Source organism: Macaca thibetana, chromosome X (genome assembly GCF_024542745.1).
Source record: "Macaca thibetana thibetana isolate TM-01 chromosome X, ASM2454274v1, whole genome shotgun sequence".
In the NCBI taxonomy this organism is placed as follows: domain Eukaryota; kingdom Metazoa; phylum Chordata; class Mammalia; order Primates; family Cercopithecidae; genus Macaca; species Macaca thibetana.
In genome coordinates, this window is record NC_065598.1 from 62,227,365 (window position 1) to 62,244,703 (window position 17,339).

Genomic DNA, 17,339 nt, shown 5'->3' on the forward strand with positions numbered 1-17,339 from the left:
AGCAGCATCAGCATCACCTGGGAACTTGCCAGAAATGCAAGGTCCTGGGCATCACCCAAGATTAACTGAAGCAAAAACTCAATGTCTTAACAACCCCTGTAAGGGATTCTGATACATGTTTAAGTTTGAGACCTACAGTCTTGACAGTGTTAGAGGACTAGGGAAAGCAGGGAGTGGAGTTCAAGAGCCAGAGTACAAGAGCCAAACAGTATACCCAGAGCAAGCCTGGGACTGTCGCACATCACAGCAAAGCAGAGCAACCTTTCCAAAGCATAACAGAGTCTGCTGGTCAGAAGTGGTGATGGGGAGTGGCTTCAGAGATGTGGTCTCTGGGGGACAACCCCCTCTTCCCTGCACCCCTCCACCTTTCCCCAGAGGTCTTCTTTCTAAGAAACTGCTAAGAGCAAGCTCATCAGAGGATTCTGAGGTAAAGGAGTTAGACTGTCTGTGCCAAGGCACTTTAATTTTCTCCTGGTACCTGATACTGTCACAAAATTTTACCGTGGAAAATATGGGAAGGAAAACAACATTTATTGGGGGTCCCAACATGCTGAACACTGTGCTAAGGGTTCACGCAAATGCCAACTGATTTAATCCTCACAATATTTCAGTCATGGAAGTGTTATTATTCCTATTCTGCAGATGAGGAACCAGAGGCTCGAAAAAGTTAAGTGATTTGCCCAAGGTCACATAGCTCAGAAAAAGGCAGCCAAGATACAATCCTTAGTCTTTCTGACTCCAAACGCCATGCTTCTCACACTAGACCATGTTGACTCTAATGTGAAGGTCCCTGAGGTCCTCTCCTCTTTATAGCCACCCCAGGGCCATGTGTTAGTGATGGCCCATAGATGAGTAACCTGGAAATATTGGTTGAATGAATAAATGAAAAGATGTTCTAGTGACAGATTTTAACACGTGAAGGCCCCTTAAGGATATTCTGGTCTTATGGGTTTCAAATATGTTTTTAGTGTACTAGACATTTCTTACTGGTGCTCTGGACATACACACTGTCTGGGAAACCAGTCATAACCAGTGGCCAGGTTCCTCTGTCCCTTCACCCTTGCCCATTCCTATCTCCTTCCCTGCCTTACCTAGAACAAATCCACTTTCATCTTCCATAAGTAGTGGGTGTTTACTAAGATTCTGTTTAGGGAAAGGGTTCTGCTGCCAAAATTAATTTTGAGAAATCCAAATCTAGACCACCTTTTTCATGTTATAGGTGAAGAAACTGAGTGATAGAAAGGCAAAAAGACTTGTCCAGGGTCACTGTGTGCTCTTTAGTAGCATAACTAGAACATGAAGCCAGGATTCTTGAAACATTCTTCTTTTTTAACACAAGTTAATACAGTTTGTGTCCTAATGAAGAAACAATTATTTAGATTTAAACAATTATTTAGAATTGAAATATTAAAAATTATAACTCTAATTTTTGCCTTTACTATGTTCCAGTTATTGTGGTAAATAGTTAATATGTATAGCCTTATTTAAGTTCTTATAACAGCCTTATAAAATGGGTAATATTATTATCTCCATTTTAAAGAGGTGAAAACCGAGGTTTAAGGGGATTAAATTACTTTAATCATAGAATCAGGAAATGGCACAGTTGGGATTTCAGTTCAGAATATCTGATTTCAGTTTTCATGCTCTTAATAGTGATGCCATATTTCAAATGTCTATATTGGAAAAAAAAGTCTATTATTTAGCTTGCTGCTTGTTTTGTAAATAAATTTTTATTGGAACAATGATATACCTTGCGAGCTACAAAGACAAATTTGTGTAGTTATGGCAAACAGAAACTGTATGTTCTGGAAATAAAATATTTAGTAACTAGCCCTTTACAGAAAAGGTTTGCCAACCTCTGGTCCGTAGACATCAACTTGAAAATGTTTTTCAAGTGACCTCCAGGAGAAGGAACCAGAAATATACCCTGGATTTGCAGAAGAGGTGGGTGCTGCTTGTATTGTCAGTGAAATTGGTGAATGAATAATACAAGCCTGGAAACCTGGCCTACCTGGCCTCCTGCAGTCTTCACTGTGTTGATTCAAGTCTATTATGACCTGTTCTTGTTGTCTTTCATGAGTCAGAGCAGAGGCCTTATCCCTTCCCCTCCCTGTCATAAATGCCTTAGAGCTTGGACTTGGATCTCAGCTTAATGAGTTTTGTCTCCACTTCCCCTTTCTTGCTTCAAGGTTCACATGTGTGCCAGGCCGATAATTCTAGGGGCTGCCGTGGCTTGGCTAAGCTTCCCTTGACCACTGAGCATTTCTAAGGGAGTTGAGGCTGGTGGCTCCTCCCTCCTTCCTACTGGTGCTTCCACCTGCCTTGGTCTGAGTTGCAGTCCATGGGGCAGCGCCTAAGTGTCTGAGCACACTTAACTTAAGAATCTCTAGTGGTTTATGACGCAGACTTTGCCCTACCAGCTCAGACTTCTGAATGTTCTCTTCCCTGGACCCTGCTCCAGACACTTTAAATTCACAAGAGGAAAATGTGCCCAGCCTGCCTGGAGAAAACATCTGCTCCTAGCCAAGATCTCCTCATCACAAAGTAAGAATATCAGGTGGTGGAACCTCCATCATACCTGTCCCCTTCCTATACCTGGGTCTGTTGGGTAGATGCAGTCATTTTTAGAGAGGCATAGTATTCTCAGACCTGTCGCCACAAATTGCTCCCCACTCATTCTTTTCCTATACTTTGTGTCTTTGAAACCTCTTCATCTTCTATGTTTAATATCTAGACTATACTTTCTTCATGGAATTCTAAATATGTAAATTTACAGGGCTAGGAGGGTCCATATCTAGTTTAAGACCCTCATTGTAGAAATAGAAAAAGGCCTAGAGAAGAGAAGGGAGTGGGCCAAATCCACAAAATCCACATAGCTGATTACTGCTAGAGCAAGTGGGACGAGAACCTTGGTCACTTGACTCAGGACGGTGACTTTTCACTGTTCTCTCTTTCCACCAGGAACAGTAATGACCTTTGACTTTAAACAAATCCAGACCTCAGTTTTACCCTGAATTTTTGGGAGAACGTTTAGGTTTTTTTTTTTTTTTTTCTTTTTAGTATTTTCAATTCTTCCGTGTCTTAGTTTTTAGGGTGTTGATCGGTGTTAATCCAAGCTATCTTCTAGCTATATCTGGTTTCCTCAAGTGGAAAATGTTAAATATAGTTAATATAAAATTTCACTCTAGAATCTGTTAGAAATGACAGAGGCAAAGTTAATGTATATAAAAAAAATACCAAAAAATTCACCAGTGTCTGGTGGCCAGTAGACTTTCAATAATTGTGAAGTCCCTTCTACCCCCTCGAAAGGACTGTGTTTCTCCCCTAAGCAGCACAGTGTATGTGGTGGTTTCATGGTTAAAAGTTTAGACAGGCCCAGTAAATCTCTCTTCTCTTTTACTTCCTAAGTGTGTGACCTTGGACAAGCTACCTTCCCTCTCACAGCTGAATTTTCCTCAGTTGTAAAATAGAGAGAATTAGAGTATTCATCTCACAGGATAATTGTGAGACTTAAATAAGAGAATGCATGTAAAATGGTTAACATAGGACTTAGAATGTACAAAAAAAAAAGCTCTTTGTTTTACTGCCAGTTTTATTTTTACTTATGACCAAGCAGCCATGACCTCAGAATAATAGTCAGGGCTGACAATTGTGCTTCAAAGCAAGAAGGGAAACAACTGGTGACATGGAGACTCTTTCCATTTCTACCTCATTTCTTAAACGGAGCTGTTAAAATCTACCCATGAGCTTTGGCTGGCCACACTGACAGTGTCCTCCTCTTAGCAAAGACCAATTAACAAGTTCTGAAAACAGAAGTACAACCCACCCCCTTGTAATTCCTCCTGAGATCCTAACCAGGATTTGTAAAACACCCGGATATGGGTAAAGAACCATCCCGGGTTTTGTATCAAACCAGGCCCCAGAGGAACAGGACATTCCAGTAGTTTTGTTTCTGGAAAAGAGGGCACCCAGCCCTTCCCCCTCCCTCATCCTCCCATCCCAGTAACCCCTGCCAAATTGAAATCCTGGACTTAATTTAGGAGAAAGGCCCTGTAACCAAGATACTGACTGAACATGGCTGGCGGACTCAGGCTGGAGTCTGCAGTGCAGCATTAATGGGCCGCTGACATGAATATGGAGTAGTTTTCTCTAGCAAAGGTAAGCTTTATTTTCTCTTTTCAAACCCTACTTCACCTGCCTTCCTGTGCAAAAACGTTTATTTAGTTGGGCGTAGGTGAGTCCTGGCAATTGAGAGAAAAAGTCCGTGGCCAAAAGTTGGAGGAGGTTTGGCTGGTGTGCAGGAAAGTTAAAGGAGACAATAGGCTCCTTTTGTTCCTCTCGCCCACGTAGCCAGGACCACAGGCTTGTCTGTTTCAGGGCCAATCCTGGAGCCATAGAGAGTAGTTCATTTTCCTGTCGAAACAGCTTGCTCATCTTCTGTCTCACAGGTTGAGGAATTTATTGAGGTGATGGATCTGAGGATTATATAAGTGGGAACTCAAATACTTAAAAATAACCATGTTTGGTTTCATATTTTGAGACCAGATTGGCACAGAGTAAGCCAATAAATGATAGCTGAACTAAGCTAAACATCTGAATTTGCGTAGTCTTAGTGTCTAAATAGCAAAAATCTTTTAGAAATCATTGGTTCAAATTCTTGCTATTTTTAACAACCGGCTCCCTGACTTTGAGCAAATGCCTGCACCTCTCTGGTCTCAGTTTTTTATATATCACATGAGGGTGATTGAAAAAGATCGTTTCTAAAGGTTTCATGCATGTGTGAATCTATAACACGTTCAGTTTTTCATTACTCAGCATCTGTTATATGACAAGCAATCCTTTTGCTAGGGACTCAAATATCCATGGTTTTGTTTGGGCCTCAAGACAATCCTGTGAAATAAATATCATCCCATTTTTTGGATGAGATGACTAAGGCTAAAATAATTTATTGAAAGGTCACATAGCTATCACAGACAAGAGATGGGATTTGAATCAAGGTCTTTAACTTCAAATCGGTATGTTTTCTATCACAGAGTTAAGAAGGCAGAGGACCAAAAGGTGAATTTTGATGCAGGGTTTATTAGGAAGGCTGCTGAGAGATTGGAGACAGGGCCCCAAATTTGGCTCAGCATTCCTTTACTCAGTGGAGTAATCCTTTGTTTAGGATGAGCCTGTCTAGCCCAAAGTACTAAAACTGAGAAAGGGAGATGGAGCAAGAGAAAAGAGCATTGTCACAATAAAGGAACAGTTTGCAAATTCCAGGGAACACAGCAATGCAAATTGTTATGAATAATAGGGACCAGACCCAGGTAACATTGGGATGACAGGAATGTAAGGTAAAGCTAAGGGAGGCTTAACTTTATATTGGCTGATCTTCTCTCCAGGTTGGCGCAAGGTTTCATTATATCTTAACTAAACTATCCAAATAGCCTAGAAATTTCCTTTCTCTTATCCTTCCTTTGAGTGCCTCTTCTTTCTGCCTTCCTTTTTAATTAATTAATTATTATTATTATTATTATTATTTACTTTTTCCCAGGATTCTTTCTCAACTTACTTACTTCATTTCTCCTTTTATTTCTTCCTGTTCTTTTTCCTCATCAGTCTGGTTCTTTTTTTTTTTTTTTTTTTTTAACCTGGAACTTTTTTTTTTTTTTTTTTTTATTATACTTTAAGTTCTAGGGTACATGTGCATAACGTGCAGGTTTGTTACATATGTATACTTGTGCCATGTTGGTGTGCTGCACCCATCAACTCGTCAGCAACCATCAACTCGTCATTTACATCAGGTATAACTCCAAATGCAATCCCTCCCCCCTCCCCCGTCCCCGTGATAGGCCCCGGTGCGTGATGTTCCCCTTCCCGAGTCCAAGTGATCTCATTGTTCAGTTCCCACCTATGAGTGAGAACATGTGGTGTTTGGTTTTCTGTTCTTGCGATAGTTTGCTGAGAATGATGGTTTCCAGCTGCATCCATGTCCCTACAAAGGACACAAACTCATCCTTTTTTATGGCTGCATAGTATTCCATGGTGTATATGTGCCACATTTTCTTAATCCAGTCTGTCTCTGATGGACATTTGGGTTGATTCCAAGTCTTTGCTATTGTGAATAGTGCCGCAATAAACATACATGTGCATGTGTCTTTATAACAGCATGATTTATAATCCTTTGGGTATATACCCAGTAATGGGATGGCTGGGTCATATGGTACATCTAGTTCTAGATCCTTGAGGAATCGCCATACTGTTTTCCATAATGGTTGACCTAGTTTACAGTCCCACCAACAGTGTAAAAGTGTTCCTATTTCTCCACATCCTCTCTAGCACCTGTTGTTTCCTGACTTTTTAATGATTGCCATTCTAACTGGTGTGAGATGGTATCTCATTGTGGTTTTGATTTGCATTTCTCTGATGGCCAGTGATGAAGAGCATTTTTTCATCTGTCTGCTGGCTGTATGAATGTCCTCTTGTGAGAAATGTCTATTCATATCGTTTACCCACTTTTTGATGGGGTTGTTTGTTTTTTTCTTGTAAATTTGAGTTCTTTGTAGGTTCTGGATATTAGCCCTTTGTCTGATGAGTAGATTGCAAAAATTTTCTCCCATTCTGTAGGTTGCCTGCTCACTCTGATGGTAGTTTCTTTTGCTGTGCAGAAGCTCTTTAGTTTAATGAGATCCCATTTGTCAATTTTGGCTTTTGTTGCCATTGCTTTTGGTGTTTTAGACATGAAGTCCTTGCCCATGCCTATGTCCTGAAAGGTATTACCTAGGTTTTCTTCTAGGGTTTTTATGGTATTAGGTCTAACATTTAAGTCTCTAATCCATCTTGAATTAATTTTCGTATAAGGAGTAAGGAAAGGATCCAGTTTCAGCTTTCTACTTATGGCTAGTCAATTATCCCAGCACCATTTATTAAATAGGGAATCCTTTCCCCATTTCTTGTTTCTCTCAGGTTTGTCAAAGATCAGATGGCTGTAGATGTGTGGTATTATTTCTGAGGACTCTGTTCTGTTCCATTGGTCTATATGTCTATTTTGGTACCAGTACCATGCTGTTTTGGTTACTGTAGCCTTTCAGTATAGTTTGAAGTCAGGTAGTGTGATGCCTCCAACTTTGTTCTTTTGACTTAGGATTGTCTTGGAGATGCGGGCTCTTTTTTGCTTCCATATGAACTTTAAAGCAGTGTTTTCCAATTCTCTGAAGAAACTCATTGGTAGCTTGATGGGGATGGCATTGAATCTATAAATTACCTTGGGCAGTATGGCCATTTTCACGATAGTGATTCTTCCTATCCATGAGCATGGTATGTTCTTCCATTTGTTTGTGTCCTCTTTTATTTCACTGAGCAGTGGTTTGTAGTTCTCCTTGAAGAGGTCCTTTACATCCCTTTTAAGTTGGATTCCTAAGTATTTGATTCTCTTTGAAGCAATTGTGAATGGAAGTTCATTCATGATTTGGCTCTCTGTTTGTCTGTTACTGGTGTATAAGAATGCATGTGAGTTTTGCACATGGATTTTGTATCCTGAGACTTTGCTGAAGTTTCTTATCAGCTTAAGAAGATTTTGGGCTGAGATGATGGGGTTTTCCAAATATACAATCATGTCATTTGCAATCAGAGACAATTTGACTTCTTCTTTTCCTAACTGAATACCCTTGATTTCTTTCTCTTGCCTGATTGCCCTAGCCAGAACTTCCAACACTCTGTTGAATAGGAGTGGTGAGAGAAGGCATCCCTGTCTTGTGCCAGTTTTCAAAGGGAATGTTTCCAGTTTTTGCCCATTCAGTATGATATTGGCTGTGGATTTGTCATAAATAGCGCTTATGATTTTGAGATACGTTCCATCAATACCGAATTTATTGAGAGTTTTTAGCATGAAGGGCTGTTGAATTTTATCAAAGGCTTTTAGTAGGCTCTGAAATTGAGGCAATAATTAATAGCCTACCAACCAAAAAAAGTCCAGGACCAGATGGATTCACAGCTGAATTCTACCAGAGGCACACGGAGGAGCTGGTACCATTCCTTCTGAAACTATTCCAATCAATAGAAAAAGAGGGAATCCTCCCTAACTAATTTTATGAGGCAAACATCATCCTGATACCAAAGCCTGGCAGAGACACAACAGAAAAAGAGAATTTTAGACCAATATCCCTGATGAACATCAATGCAAATATCCTCAATAAAATACTGGCAAACCGGATCCAGCAGCACATCAAAAAGCCTATCCACCATGATCAAGTTGGCTTCATCCCTGGGATGCAAGGCTGGTTCAACATATGCAAATCAATAAATGTAATCCAGCATATAAACAGAACCAAAGACAAAAAACACATGATTATCTCAATAGATGCAGTCTGGTTCTTCTCTATCGGCTTAGCTGAGAAAAAAATAGCCTTGCCCAAGTGAAAAGCTTACACAGGGTTTTCACATCTTTCATATTATTTGACTTTTATTACAAACTAATGAGGGGCCCAAAGTAGAGACAATCCTCATTTAAGACAGGAGGAAACTGAGGCTCAGGAAGTTAGGGACTTGTTCAAGGTCATATAACCAATAAATGATGAATCCAGAGCTAGAACTGACTTTTTTCTTGTACCTGAACGCAGTCCACTTTACCATGAAATATCTAAGTGGTTATATTTTATTTTATTTTGTTTGTTTGTTTGTTTGTTTATTTATTGCGACCGTGTTTTGCTCTTGTTGCCCAGGCTGGAGTGCAATGGAGCGATTTCAGCTCACCACAACCTCCGCCTCCCGGGTTCAAGCGATTCTCCTGCCTCAGCCTCCCTAGTAGCTGGGATTACAAGCATGTGCCACCACGCCCGGCCAATTTTTTGTATTTTTAGTAGAGACGGGGTTTCTCCATGTTGGTCAGGCTGGTCTCGAACTCCCGACCTCAGAAGATCCGCCCACCTCGGTCTCCCAAAGTGCTGGGATTACAGGCATGAGCCACCACACCCGGCCTAATATCTAAGTGGTTACAAAGGGTTTTATGGGTTTTCCATTTTTTCTGCTCTTATAGTATAAGATAAATCCAAATTAAATAGCAATAACAATGACAAATTCAGATTTGAGGAGGAAAGAAAGGATGTCAATAATTAGAAGGAAGAAAAATACTTATCAGGTGCCTACTAAGTCCCAGATACTGCAAAAAGTTATCTTATTTAAATACAGAGTAAAACAGTACTTAAACCTAAGTTCGTCTGACTCAAAAGTTCTAGTTCTTTACATTATAGCATGTTGTTTCCAAGAAGAGAGTTCAGCTTCGGCTGTGTGTGGTTTCATACCTGTGTATATATTCCCGTACACTTAGAATGTGTTACCATATATGGGAATTTATGAGTGTGCACATATTTGTTGCTATTCATAAAATGGAAAATATTTATGGCCCTGTCAAGTTTCATTCCCAAACGATTTCCTTACTTGCGATAGTAATAGCCACTAATACCTTTTGATCACTTACATATGCCCTTAAAGTACTTACAGATCTTAATTAATTTAATCCCCACAAAACTCTATGAGGTAGCTAATAGTATTAATACCATTTAAAAAATAAAGACATTGTGGTTAAATAAATGAAGAAGTTTCCCAAGTCATACAGCTAGGAAAACTGGAGCCAAGATTCACTTAGGTAGCCTGATACCAAAGCCTGTGCCCTGGATGCAAAATCGAGTAAGTATTCCTTATCTCTCAAGATCTTGAGAATTATGTAAGATGGAAGATATGAAAAACACATTGTAATCTGGAAACTGCTAGAGATATGTTAGGTGGCACTTCCCCCCACTCCCCAGATTCTATTGTCTAAGCAATTTGGATCATAAGTCACCACTGTTGAATGCTTGTTCACTGTATGCTGAAGGCCTGTACTAGTCTCTTCTAGGAATATTTTCAGTTTTATCATGTGTTTCTCCAGTTGTGGAGCTCTTGCCTGGGACAGTTTTCTGTCTAGGTAAATGAGTTCAAGGCACAACTGCTTTGTTGACACCTCTCTGAGACAGAAGATTGAAAGGGTTCCATGTTGCATTCAGACTTGGAATGAACCAAGGACACTCCCTCCCTGTTGAGGATTCCAAGACATGACTATTTGTGTGACCATATATAGAGCTATATGTAGGATATATAGAGCTATATGTAGGTGTATATGAGTATGCCTGTGTTTCATCAGTGAATGTGAGTATTGGCAGCATGTGAAAGCTGGAAGGACTCTTTGAGAGCTCATTATATACCACATTTTTATGGTTCTGCACTTAGATTACCAAACTTCTGTGACTCCCTCAAAAAGTAAGAACTATATAGTCCAGCTTTATATAGTCAATTATTTTATAGATGGGAAAAATGAGGTGAAGAAACTTGCCTAAATTCACCCTGAACAAGTATTAGAACTTGAACCAGACTCAACTGATGGAAAAATGTATGCTTGTGTTTCTTTATGTCACTTTAACAATAGCTGTTATTGCCCATCTACTTGGCCTTCATCACCATGTCTGGTAATAGATACACAGCGACCTCTAAAAAATGACATTCTCTTTCAAGGAGTGTGTAGTCCAATCTGAGAAATGAAGACAGTTCACGAAGCAGGTCATGAGATGGAAAGGTAACAATAATACAGAGTCTGACTTAATCTAATTGGGTGCTAGTAAGTAGCCCTTCAGAGGATAGTGATATAGAGAGGCTAGAGGTGGCCTTCTGGAGCAGCAAGTATTCAAATTAACACTTGGAGTAGGAAAATAGAAAGTATGATGCATGGGAGACTGTAGAGATGAATTAGCAAACTGTAGCCAGGAGGGAAAAGGAAGAGGAAGGCAACCAGTAGTTACTACTGCCTACTATATTCCAAACATGGATTATACTTGTCCCTTTCATGTAAGCTTTCTTATTTATTTCTCCAAGGCTGGTATTATTATACCCATTTTACAGATGAGAAAACCGGTTCTGAGTGTTTAAGAAATTCTCAAGGCTACACAGCTGGTCAGTAGGAGAGCCAGGTTTTGGAATAAAGAACCACAAAACAGATCCTCTCTTACATCAAGGGCTTTCTGCCAAATATAATATGGAATCTAGGGATTAACACTTGGGTCACTGCTGCATATGGAGAGGACTGGGAGTTTGTGAAGTAGTCTATAAGTTTGTTTCTTAAAAAGGGTAAATATCTGGGCATTTTCTATCCATATGTAAATCTGTGCATACATTTGATTCTCTATTTTTTATTAACAATGCCTATTTCATGTGCTTGGGTTGAAGATTTAGTGAAATAATTTATATAAAGCACTGGACATGGTGCTACTATGTAATAATCTCTCAGTGCATAGTAGCCATTATCATCATTATCATTAATACAATCTATTAGGTATATTTCTTCCTACAAGAGTATGTGTGTCTGTTTGTAAAATGATTGTAACTGCATGTAATTGCTTGTTTCAGAATGTATGTGTTTTTTTCACAAATATGGCTGTAGCTATGGGCATATGTATGTTCTCTGTGTATATACATGTGAGTGTGCAAGTATATTTTTGTGGAAGGTAATACAGCATGGTGATTATGCTGGAGCCACACTTCCTGAGCTCAAATCCCAACTCTACCGATTTTTATCTAGATGGCTTTGGGCAAACTACTTTACACCTCTGTTCTGCAGTTTCTCTGTTGTAATAAGGGGATAATAATGGTGTCTACTTCATATGGTGGTTGTGAGGAATAAATGATTTAATCTGTGTAAAACACTTGGAACAGGTGCACCATGCACATACAATAAATATAGCTTTATTATTATTATTATTATTGTCCTGAAGTTGACTAAGATTTTATGTAACAGAGTGATTTTATGTGTAAATGGAAGTGTGTGCATCTCTGCTTTTAGGTAAGACTACATGTACCTGTGTGTGCAAGTTTATGTATTTATGTAATGCTGTCCATGTTTCTGTGTTTGACTGTAACTGTGTATGGTATCACTGAGTGCTTCGTCCTAGTCCCAGGAAATCTAACGTCCTGACTTATGCATTGAAGTGAGAGGTTAGAATCTTGAGTCTGCTTCTGACTCAGGATTAGACCTATGAAATGAGTTTATGAATAGCCTTGGGAATCAGCAGACAACATTTCTTCTGAGAAGTTCAAAATACTTCCCTCACATACTATCATTTATTTTTGGTTCATTGTTAACTTTTGAAGTATAATACACATAAAGTGCACAAATCTTGTTTATAGCTCAATGTATCTTCATAAACTGAGCAAGCTTTTTCAACCAGCATGTAGATCAAGAAACAGAGCATTACTTAGAAGCCCTCCTCTTCCCTTCCCAGTCACAGAATCCTACTCCAAGGCAAACATTATCCTTACTTCTACCAGTATAGATTATGTTGGCCTGATTTTGTACTTTATTTAAATGAAATCATACAATATGTACTATTTTGTGTCTATTTTTTTAAACATTACATTTGTCATAGTCATTCATATTGTTGTGTGTAGTTGCAGTTTGTTCATTATTATTGCTATAAAGAATTTCATTTTATGAATAAAATGCAATGTGTTCATTATAGTGTTCGTGAACATTTTGACTGTTTCTATTTTGGGTTTATTAATATTCTAGTAAATATTTTTTGGTAAATTCTCACTTGTTGTTAAGTACAATTTAGAGAGGATAGGAAGTGGCAACAATGAGTGTTCCCCTTTTGCCTATGGGAAAACAGAGGCAAAGGGAGAATTAGTGTTAGCGGCCCAATAAGGCTTCTGGTGCCTGTTTCCTGATTCTTGGGAGAGAGAATATTCTTCCTGCTACACCTTTGAAAAAACAGGGACATGGATGCAGCTGGAAACCATCATTCTTAGCAAACTATCACAAGAACAGAAAACCAAACACCGCATGTTCTCACTCATAGGTGGGAACTGAACAATGAGATCACTTGGACTCGGGAAGGGGAACATCACACACCGGGGCCTATCACTGGGAGGGGGGAGGGGGAGGGGGGAGGGATTGCATTGGGAGTTATACCTGATGTAAATGACCAGTTGATGGGTGCTGACGAGTTGATGGGTGCAGCACAGCAACATGGCACAAGTATACATATGTAACAAACCTGCACGTTATGCACATGTACCCTAGAACTTAAAGTATAATAATAAAAAATAAATAAATAAATAAATAAATAAATACTAAAAATTAAAAAAAAAAAAAAGAAAAAACTGGATCCAGATCTCTCTTCTGAAGGAACTAGTAATACCCGATTAGCAGCATGGGTGACTTTTTAACTATGCCCTTCAAAATCCAATCACTGAACACTTATTGAACCAGAAGGAATCAGGTAAGCTAAAGAAACTGGGCTAATTGGGTTTTGCTTTCTCAGTCACTAAATCTGGCTCATGCCTCTTCAGTTTTCTGGACACGTAGAAAGCCCTTTTGTTCTCTTTCTTCTACACCAGCAGTTTTTATTTGCCTGTTTCCCAGAGTAATGTGGGCCATGGAGTCAGGCCACCTCCTCTGGGCTCTGCTGTTCATGCAGTCCTTGTGGCCTCAACTGACTGATGGAACCACTCGAGTCTACTACCTGGGCATCCAGGATGTGCAGTGGAACTATGCTCCCAAGGGAAGAAATGTCATCACGAACCAGCCTCTGGACAGTGACATGTAGGTTTAATTTCTTGTGGTATTTGTGGGGAAGTTGTGGGAGCACCCTTGAGGTCAGGAAGTAGCCTCTTGTGGCCCCTTTCCCTGGATGTGGTAGCCTCCAACTCCTGATCACTCCGAGCTGTGCATACTTAATGGCATATTTCCTGGGAAGAAGGCTAGTTGACTCAGAAGCCAGTATTTCATCTGGAGTTTGCCATAACATTTTTAGAGTCTTAAAGAGAATTCCATATTTGCTGTTTTCTAATCTGAAACCCACAATGTTTACTTATTTAATAACAGCTGTTTGATTTTAAAAAAGAATAATGAAATATATACAGTGTTTATAAGATGTATGTGTGGGAGCTATGCTTCTATAGTTTGGTGAAGCTACTGTATATTTATTTCAGATATGTGAAAATGTAAAAAAAGAAAGTAAACCTTAGAATCAAGGAATTAATGGTAATAGCTCTTACTTATGTAATACTCTGTGATACAGACCATACTAGAAATTTACATTCTTTGTCTCAACTCTCACAAAAACTCTAGAAGGTAAGTATGTGTGTAGTTATTTTATAGATGAGAAAACTGAGGCTCAGGGAGGGCAAGTGACTTATCCAAGTCCTATAACTAGTAAATGAAAGAGATAGGATTTGAACCTGGATAATGTGAATGTAAACTAATGCTCTTCTCACCACTCTGTCCCTCATAGATCCCATAGGATTCACCTTTCCTGATCTTAGAAAATAGCAAGTGCTCCACAAGTATCTGTTAAAGAATAAATGAATGTACGAAAAAATCTTTTGTGACCGTGACTCATTTTTTCTCTCCAAAGCTTTGGAGTTTTCCAAAGTTGATTGTAACATCTCTGAGTTCTCTGAGAAGAATTAGAGTATAGTAGGAATAACAATTCTGTCTTTTTTGACACAAAGTATTCATCTAGTTTCAGAGTCAGAGTCCTTGTATTAATTTTTTTGAGGGAATAAATTCATTATCTTCCATCCCTAGTACTTTGAAGTAATAGTCCATATTTATTGAGCTTTTACTATTTGCCACTGTCCTAAGCTCTTCGTGTATTTGAATGTCTTTTAGTCACCAATAAAAGCTCTCTGAGTTAGGAACTATGATTATTTTCATTTTACAGATGGGCAAATTGTGTACGGAGTAGTTAAATAACTTGTTCAACATCCCACTAATTTGGAAGTGACAGAGTAAGCAATCAGTCCAAGTGGCTTGGCTCCAAAGTTTGGAGTTATAACCACTATGCCCTAAAGTCTCCCATATGTCTCAGAATGATGTTAAGTCAGGCTACGTCGACGAGGAGTCGATCACTTAAAGAGTCAGTCCACAGTTGGTTGTCTCTTTGTTACTATATATTGTGTCAAACTATGTGAAATTGCCTTTTATGTGGGTTTAAAGTGGTCAAATATCAGCAATTTCATATGCTGATATTTGAAATTTTTAACAGTTAAATCTAAAACTTTAGTGTTTTGATCAGTACAATCCCGTTTCCTCTTATTTTGTCCTAAACAAAGATATTCACTTTTTGGCCAGTCTCCTCTGGAAAAGGAGCCTTCCAAGGCTTGAAGATGGGGGGCAAAATTATGACTCTCTTTCTTCTTTCCCAGAGTGGCTTCCAGCTTCTTAAAGTCTGACAAGAACCGGATAGGGGGAATCTACAAGAAGACCATCTATAAGGAATACAAGGATGACTCATACACAGATGAAGTGGCCCAGCCTGCCTGGTTGGGCTTCCTGGGGCCAGTGTTGCAGGCTGAAGTGGGGGATGTCATTCTTATCCACCTGAAGAATTTTGCCACTCGTCCCTATACCATCCACCCTCATGGTGTCTTCTACGAGAAGGACTCCGAAGGTAAACCATTTTGCCGTTTCTTTCCCCCATGCCCAACAAATATCACTTTTCCTTTACTGCCATTTAAAGGAGAAGAGTTGGCAGTGAAGATTGTCTTTTCTTCCTATTTATCTGAGGTTGCAAAGACTCTCCTCAGAGTAAACAAGGGTGGGCACTGGTATCAGCTCTGCCATTCATATATTGTGTGACTTGGACAAGTCATTGTCTCTCTCTAGGTCTCAGATTCCTTCTCAGAAATGTGAAGACACAGTCTACCTCTTAACACAAGGAACTATTTGAATGGCATTTCCATAGAATATTTGAATATTCTATGAAAAGAAAAGAGAATGCTATAAATGTGAAGGATTGTCATCCTAGTGTCACAGTCTTCTGAAAGTTCCATTTCGTTTTTCCCTAAAGGGGAGTTCAGCTTATTTATCTCCACTTCCCTTATTCCTGGCCCAGTGATTTATAATACTGACAACAGTGAGTGAGAGGAATAGAAAGGGAAGTCAGAAGACTCTGGCTGGGCCACTGAATCCCTGTATGATCCTGGACAAGTTGCTTTTCCTTAGTTTTCTCTTCCATACAATGGAGAAGCGAACCAACTATTCATTAAGTTGACTGTAGACCGAAATTATGTGATTGCCTGCTTTTTTTTTTTTTTTTTTTAAGTGAGTGCTTGAAGGGAGGGAATCATGTCTTCTTCCTTGCTTCTATGCCACCAGCTTTATGCTATGGCATTACCAGATCAGGCCGAGCTGTACTTTTCCTAGCCATAGAACTTTTCAAGTGGCTACAATCTTTCCACCCATTGTTAATGTGAGGACTGGATTTTTTAGGTTAAATGTTACCTAAATCTGTGCTCTCCTTAGGTTGTGAGGAACACTATGCAAGTCATTAGAATGCTACATTTTATAAGACCGGACCTAGGGTTCTACATGTCAGCTGTGTCTTAATTTATGTATTTGCCACGGTCCCTCACTTATTCTGGGCCTGGGCATGTGCAATTTCATTTCTAGGTTCCCTATATCCAGATGGCTCCTCTGGGCCACTGAAAGCCGATGACTCTGTTCCCCCGGGGGGCAGCCATATCTACAACTGGACCATTCCAGAAAGCCACGCACCCACCGATGCTGACCCAGTGTGCCTCACCTGGATCTACCATTCTCATGTAGATGCTCCACGAGACATTGCAACTGGCCTAATTGGGCCTCTCATCACCTGTAAAAGAGGTACAGGTCCCAAGGATAAGCTATGAGGTGCAGTTTGGGACATCTAGGGGTAGCAGTGATATGGTTGAACCACATACATATTGGGCAGCAGCTTGAGGAGTGCTAATTCAGCACTCTTGTTTATTAGCAAGGAAAATCTCTGCTAAACTCACTTTCCACTATTTTTTTTTTCAATTTCATTACTTTTTTCTTTGTTTGTGGGTTAGGAACAATTTTTTTTTTTCAATAGGTTATTGTGGTGCAGGTGGTATTTGGTTACATGAATAAGTTCTTTAGCGGTGATTTGTGAGATTTTGGTGCACCTATCTCCTGAGCACTACACACTACACCCTATTTGTAGCCTTTTATCCCTCGCCCACCTCCCAGCCTTTTCCCCAAATCCCCAAAGTCCATTGTATCATTCTTATTCTTTTGCACCCTCATACCTTAACTCCCACATGTCAGTGAGAACATACAATGTTTAGTTTTCCATTCCTGAGTTACTTCACCTACAATAATAGTCTTCAATCTCATCCAGGTCACTGCAAATGCCATTAATTCATTCCTTTTTATGGCTGAGTTAGTCCATCGTGTATATCTATCTATCTATCTATCTATCTATCTATCTATCTCACAGTTTCTTTATTCACTTGTTGATTGATGGGTATTTGAGTTCGTTCCATGA

At 39.5% G+C, this 17,339-nt stretch overlaps 1 protein-coding gene across 3 annotated transcripts in view; it reads left to right on the forward strand.

Annotated features, from left to right (window-relative positions):
- The first annotated feature begins 3,932 nt into the window (after window positions 1–3,932).
- Window positions 3,933–17,339, forward strand: part of HEPH (hephaestin) — a 92,665-nt gene continuing 79,258 nt past the window's right edge. For 2 of the 3 annotated variants that reach the window (XM_050776842.1, XM_050776843.1), the window contains exons 1-4: window positions 3,933–4,158; window positions 13,430–13,609; window positions 15,217–15,461; window positions 16,463–16,675. In XM_050776842.1, the coding sequence (XP_050632799.1) occupies window positions 13,434–13,609; window positions 15,217–15,461; window positions 16,463–16,675 (634 nt within the window). In that variant the 5' untranslated portion in view covers window positions 3,933–4,158; window positions 13,430–13,433. Of the gene's footprint in view, window positions 4,159–13,404; window positions 13,610–15,216; window positions 15,462–16,462; window positions 16,676–17,339 lie in introns of all 3 variants that reach the window. The other variant, XM_050776841.1, reaches the window with a different exon arrangement.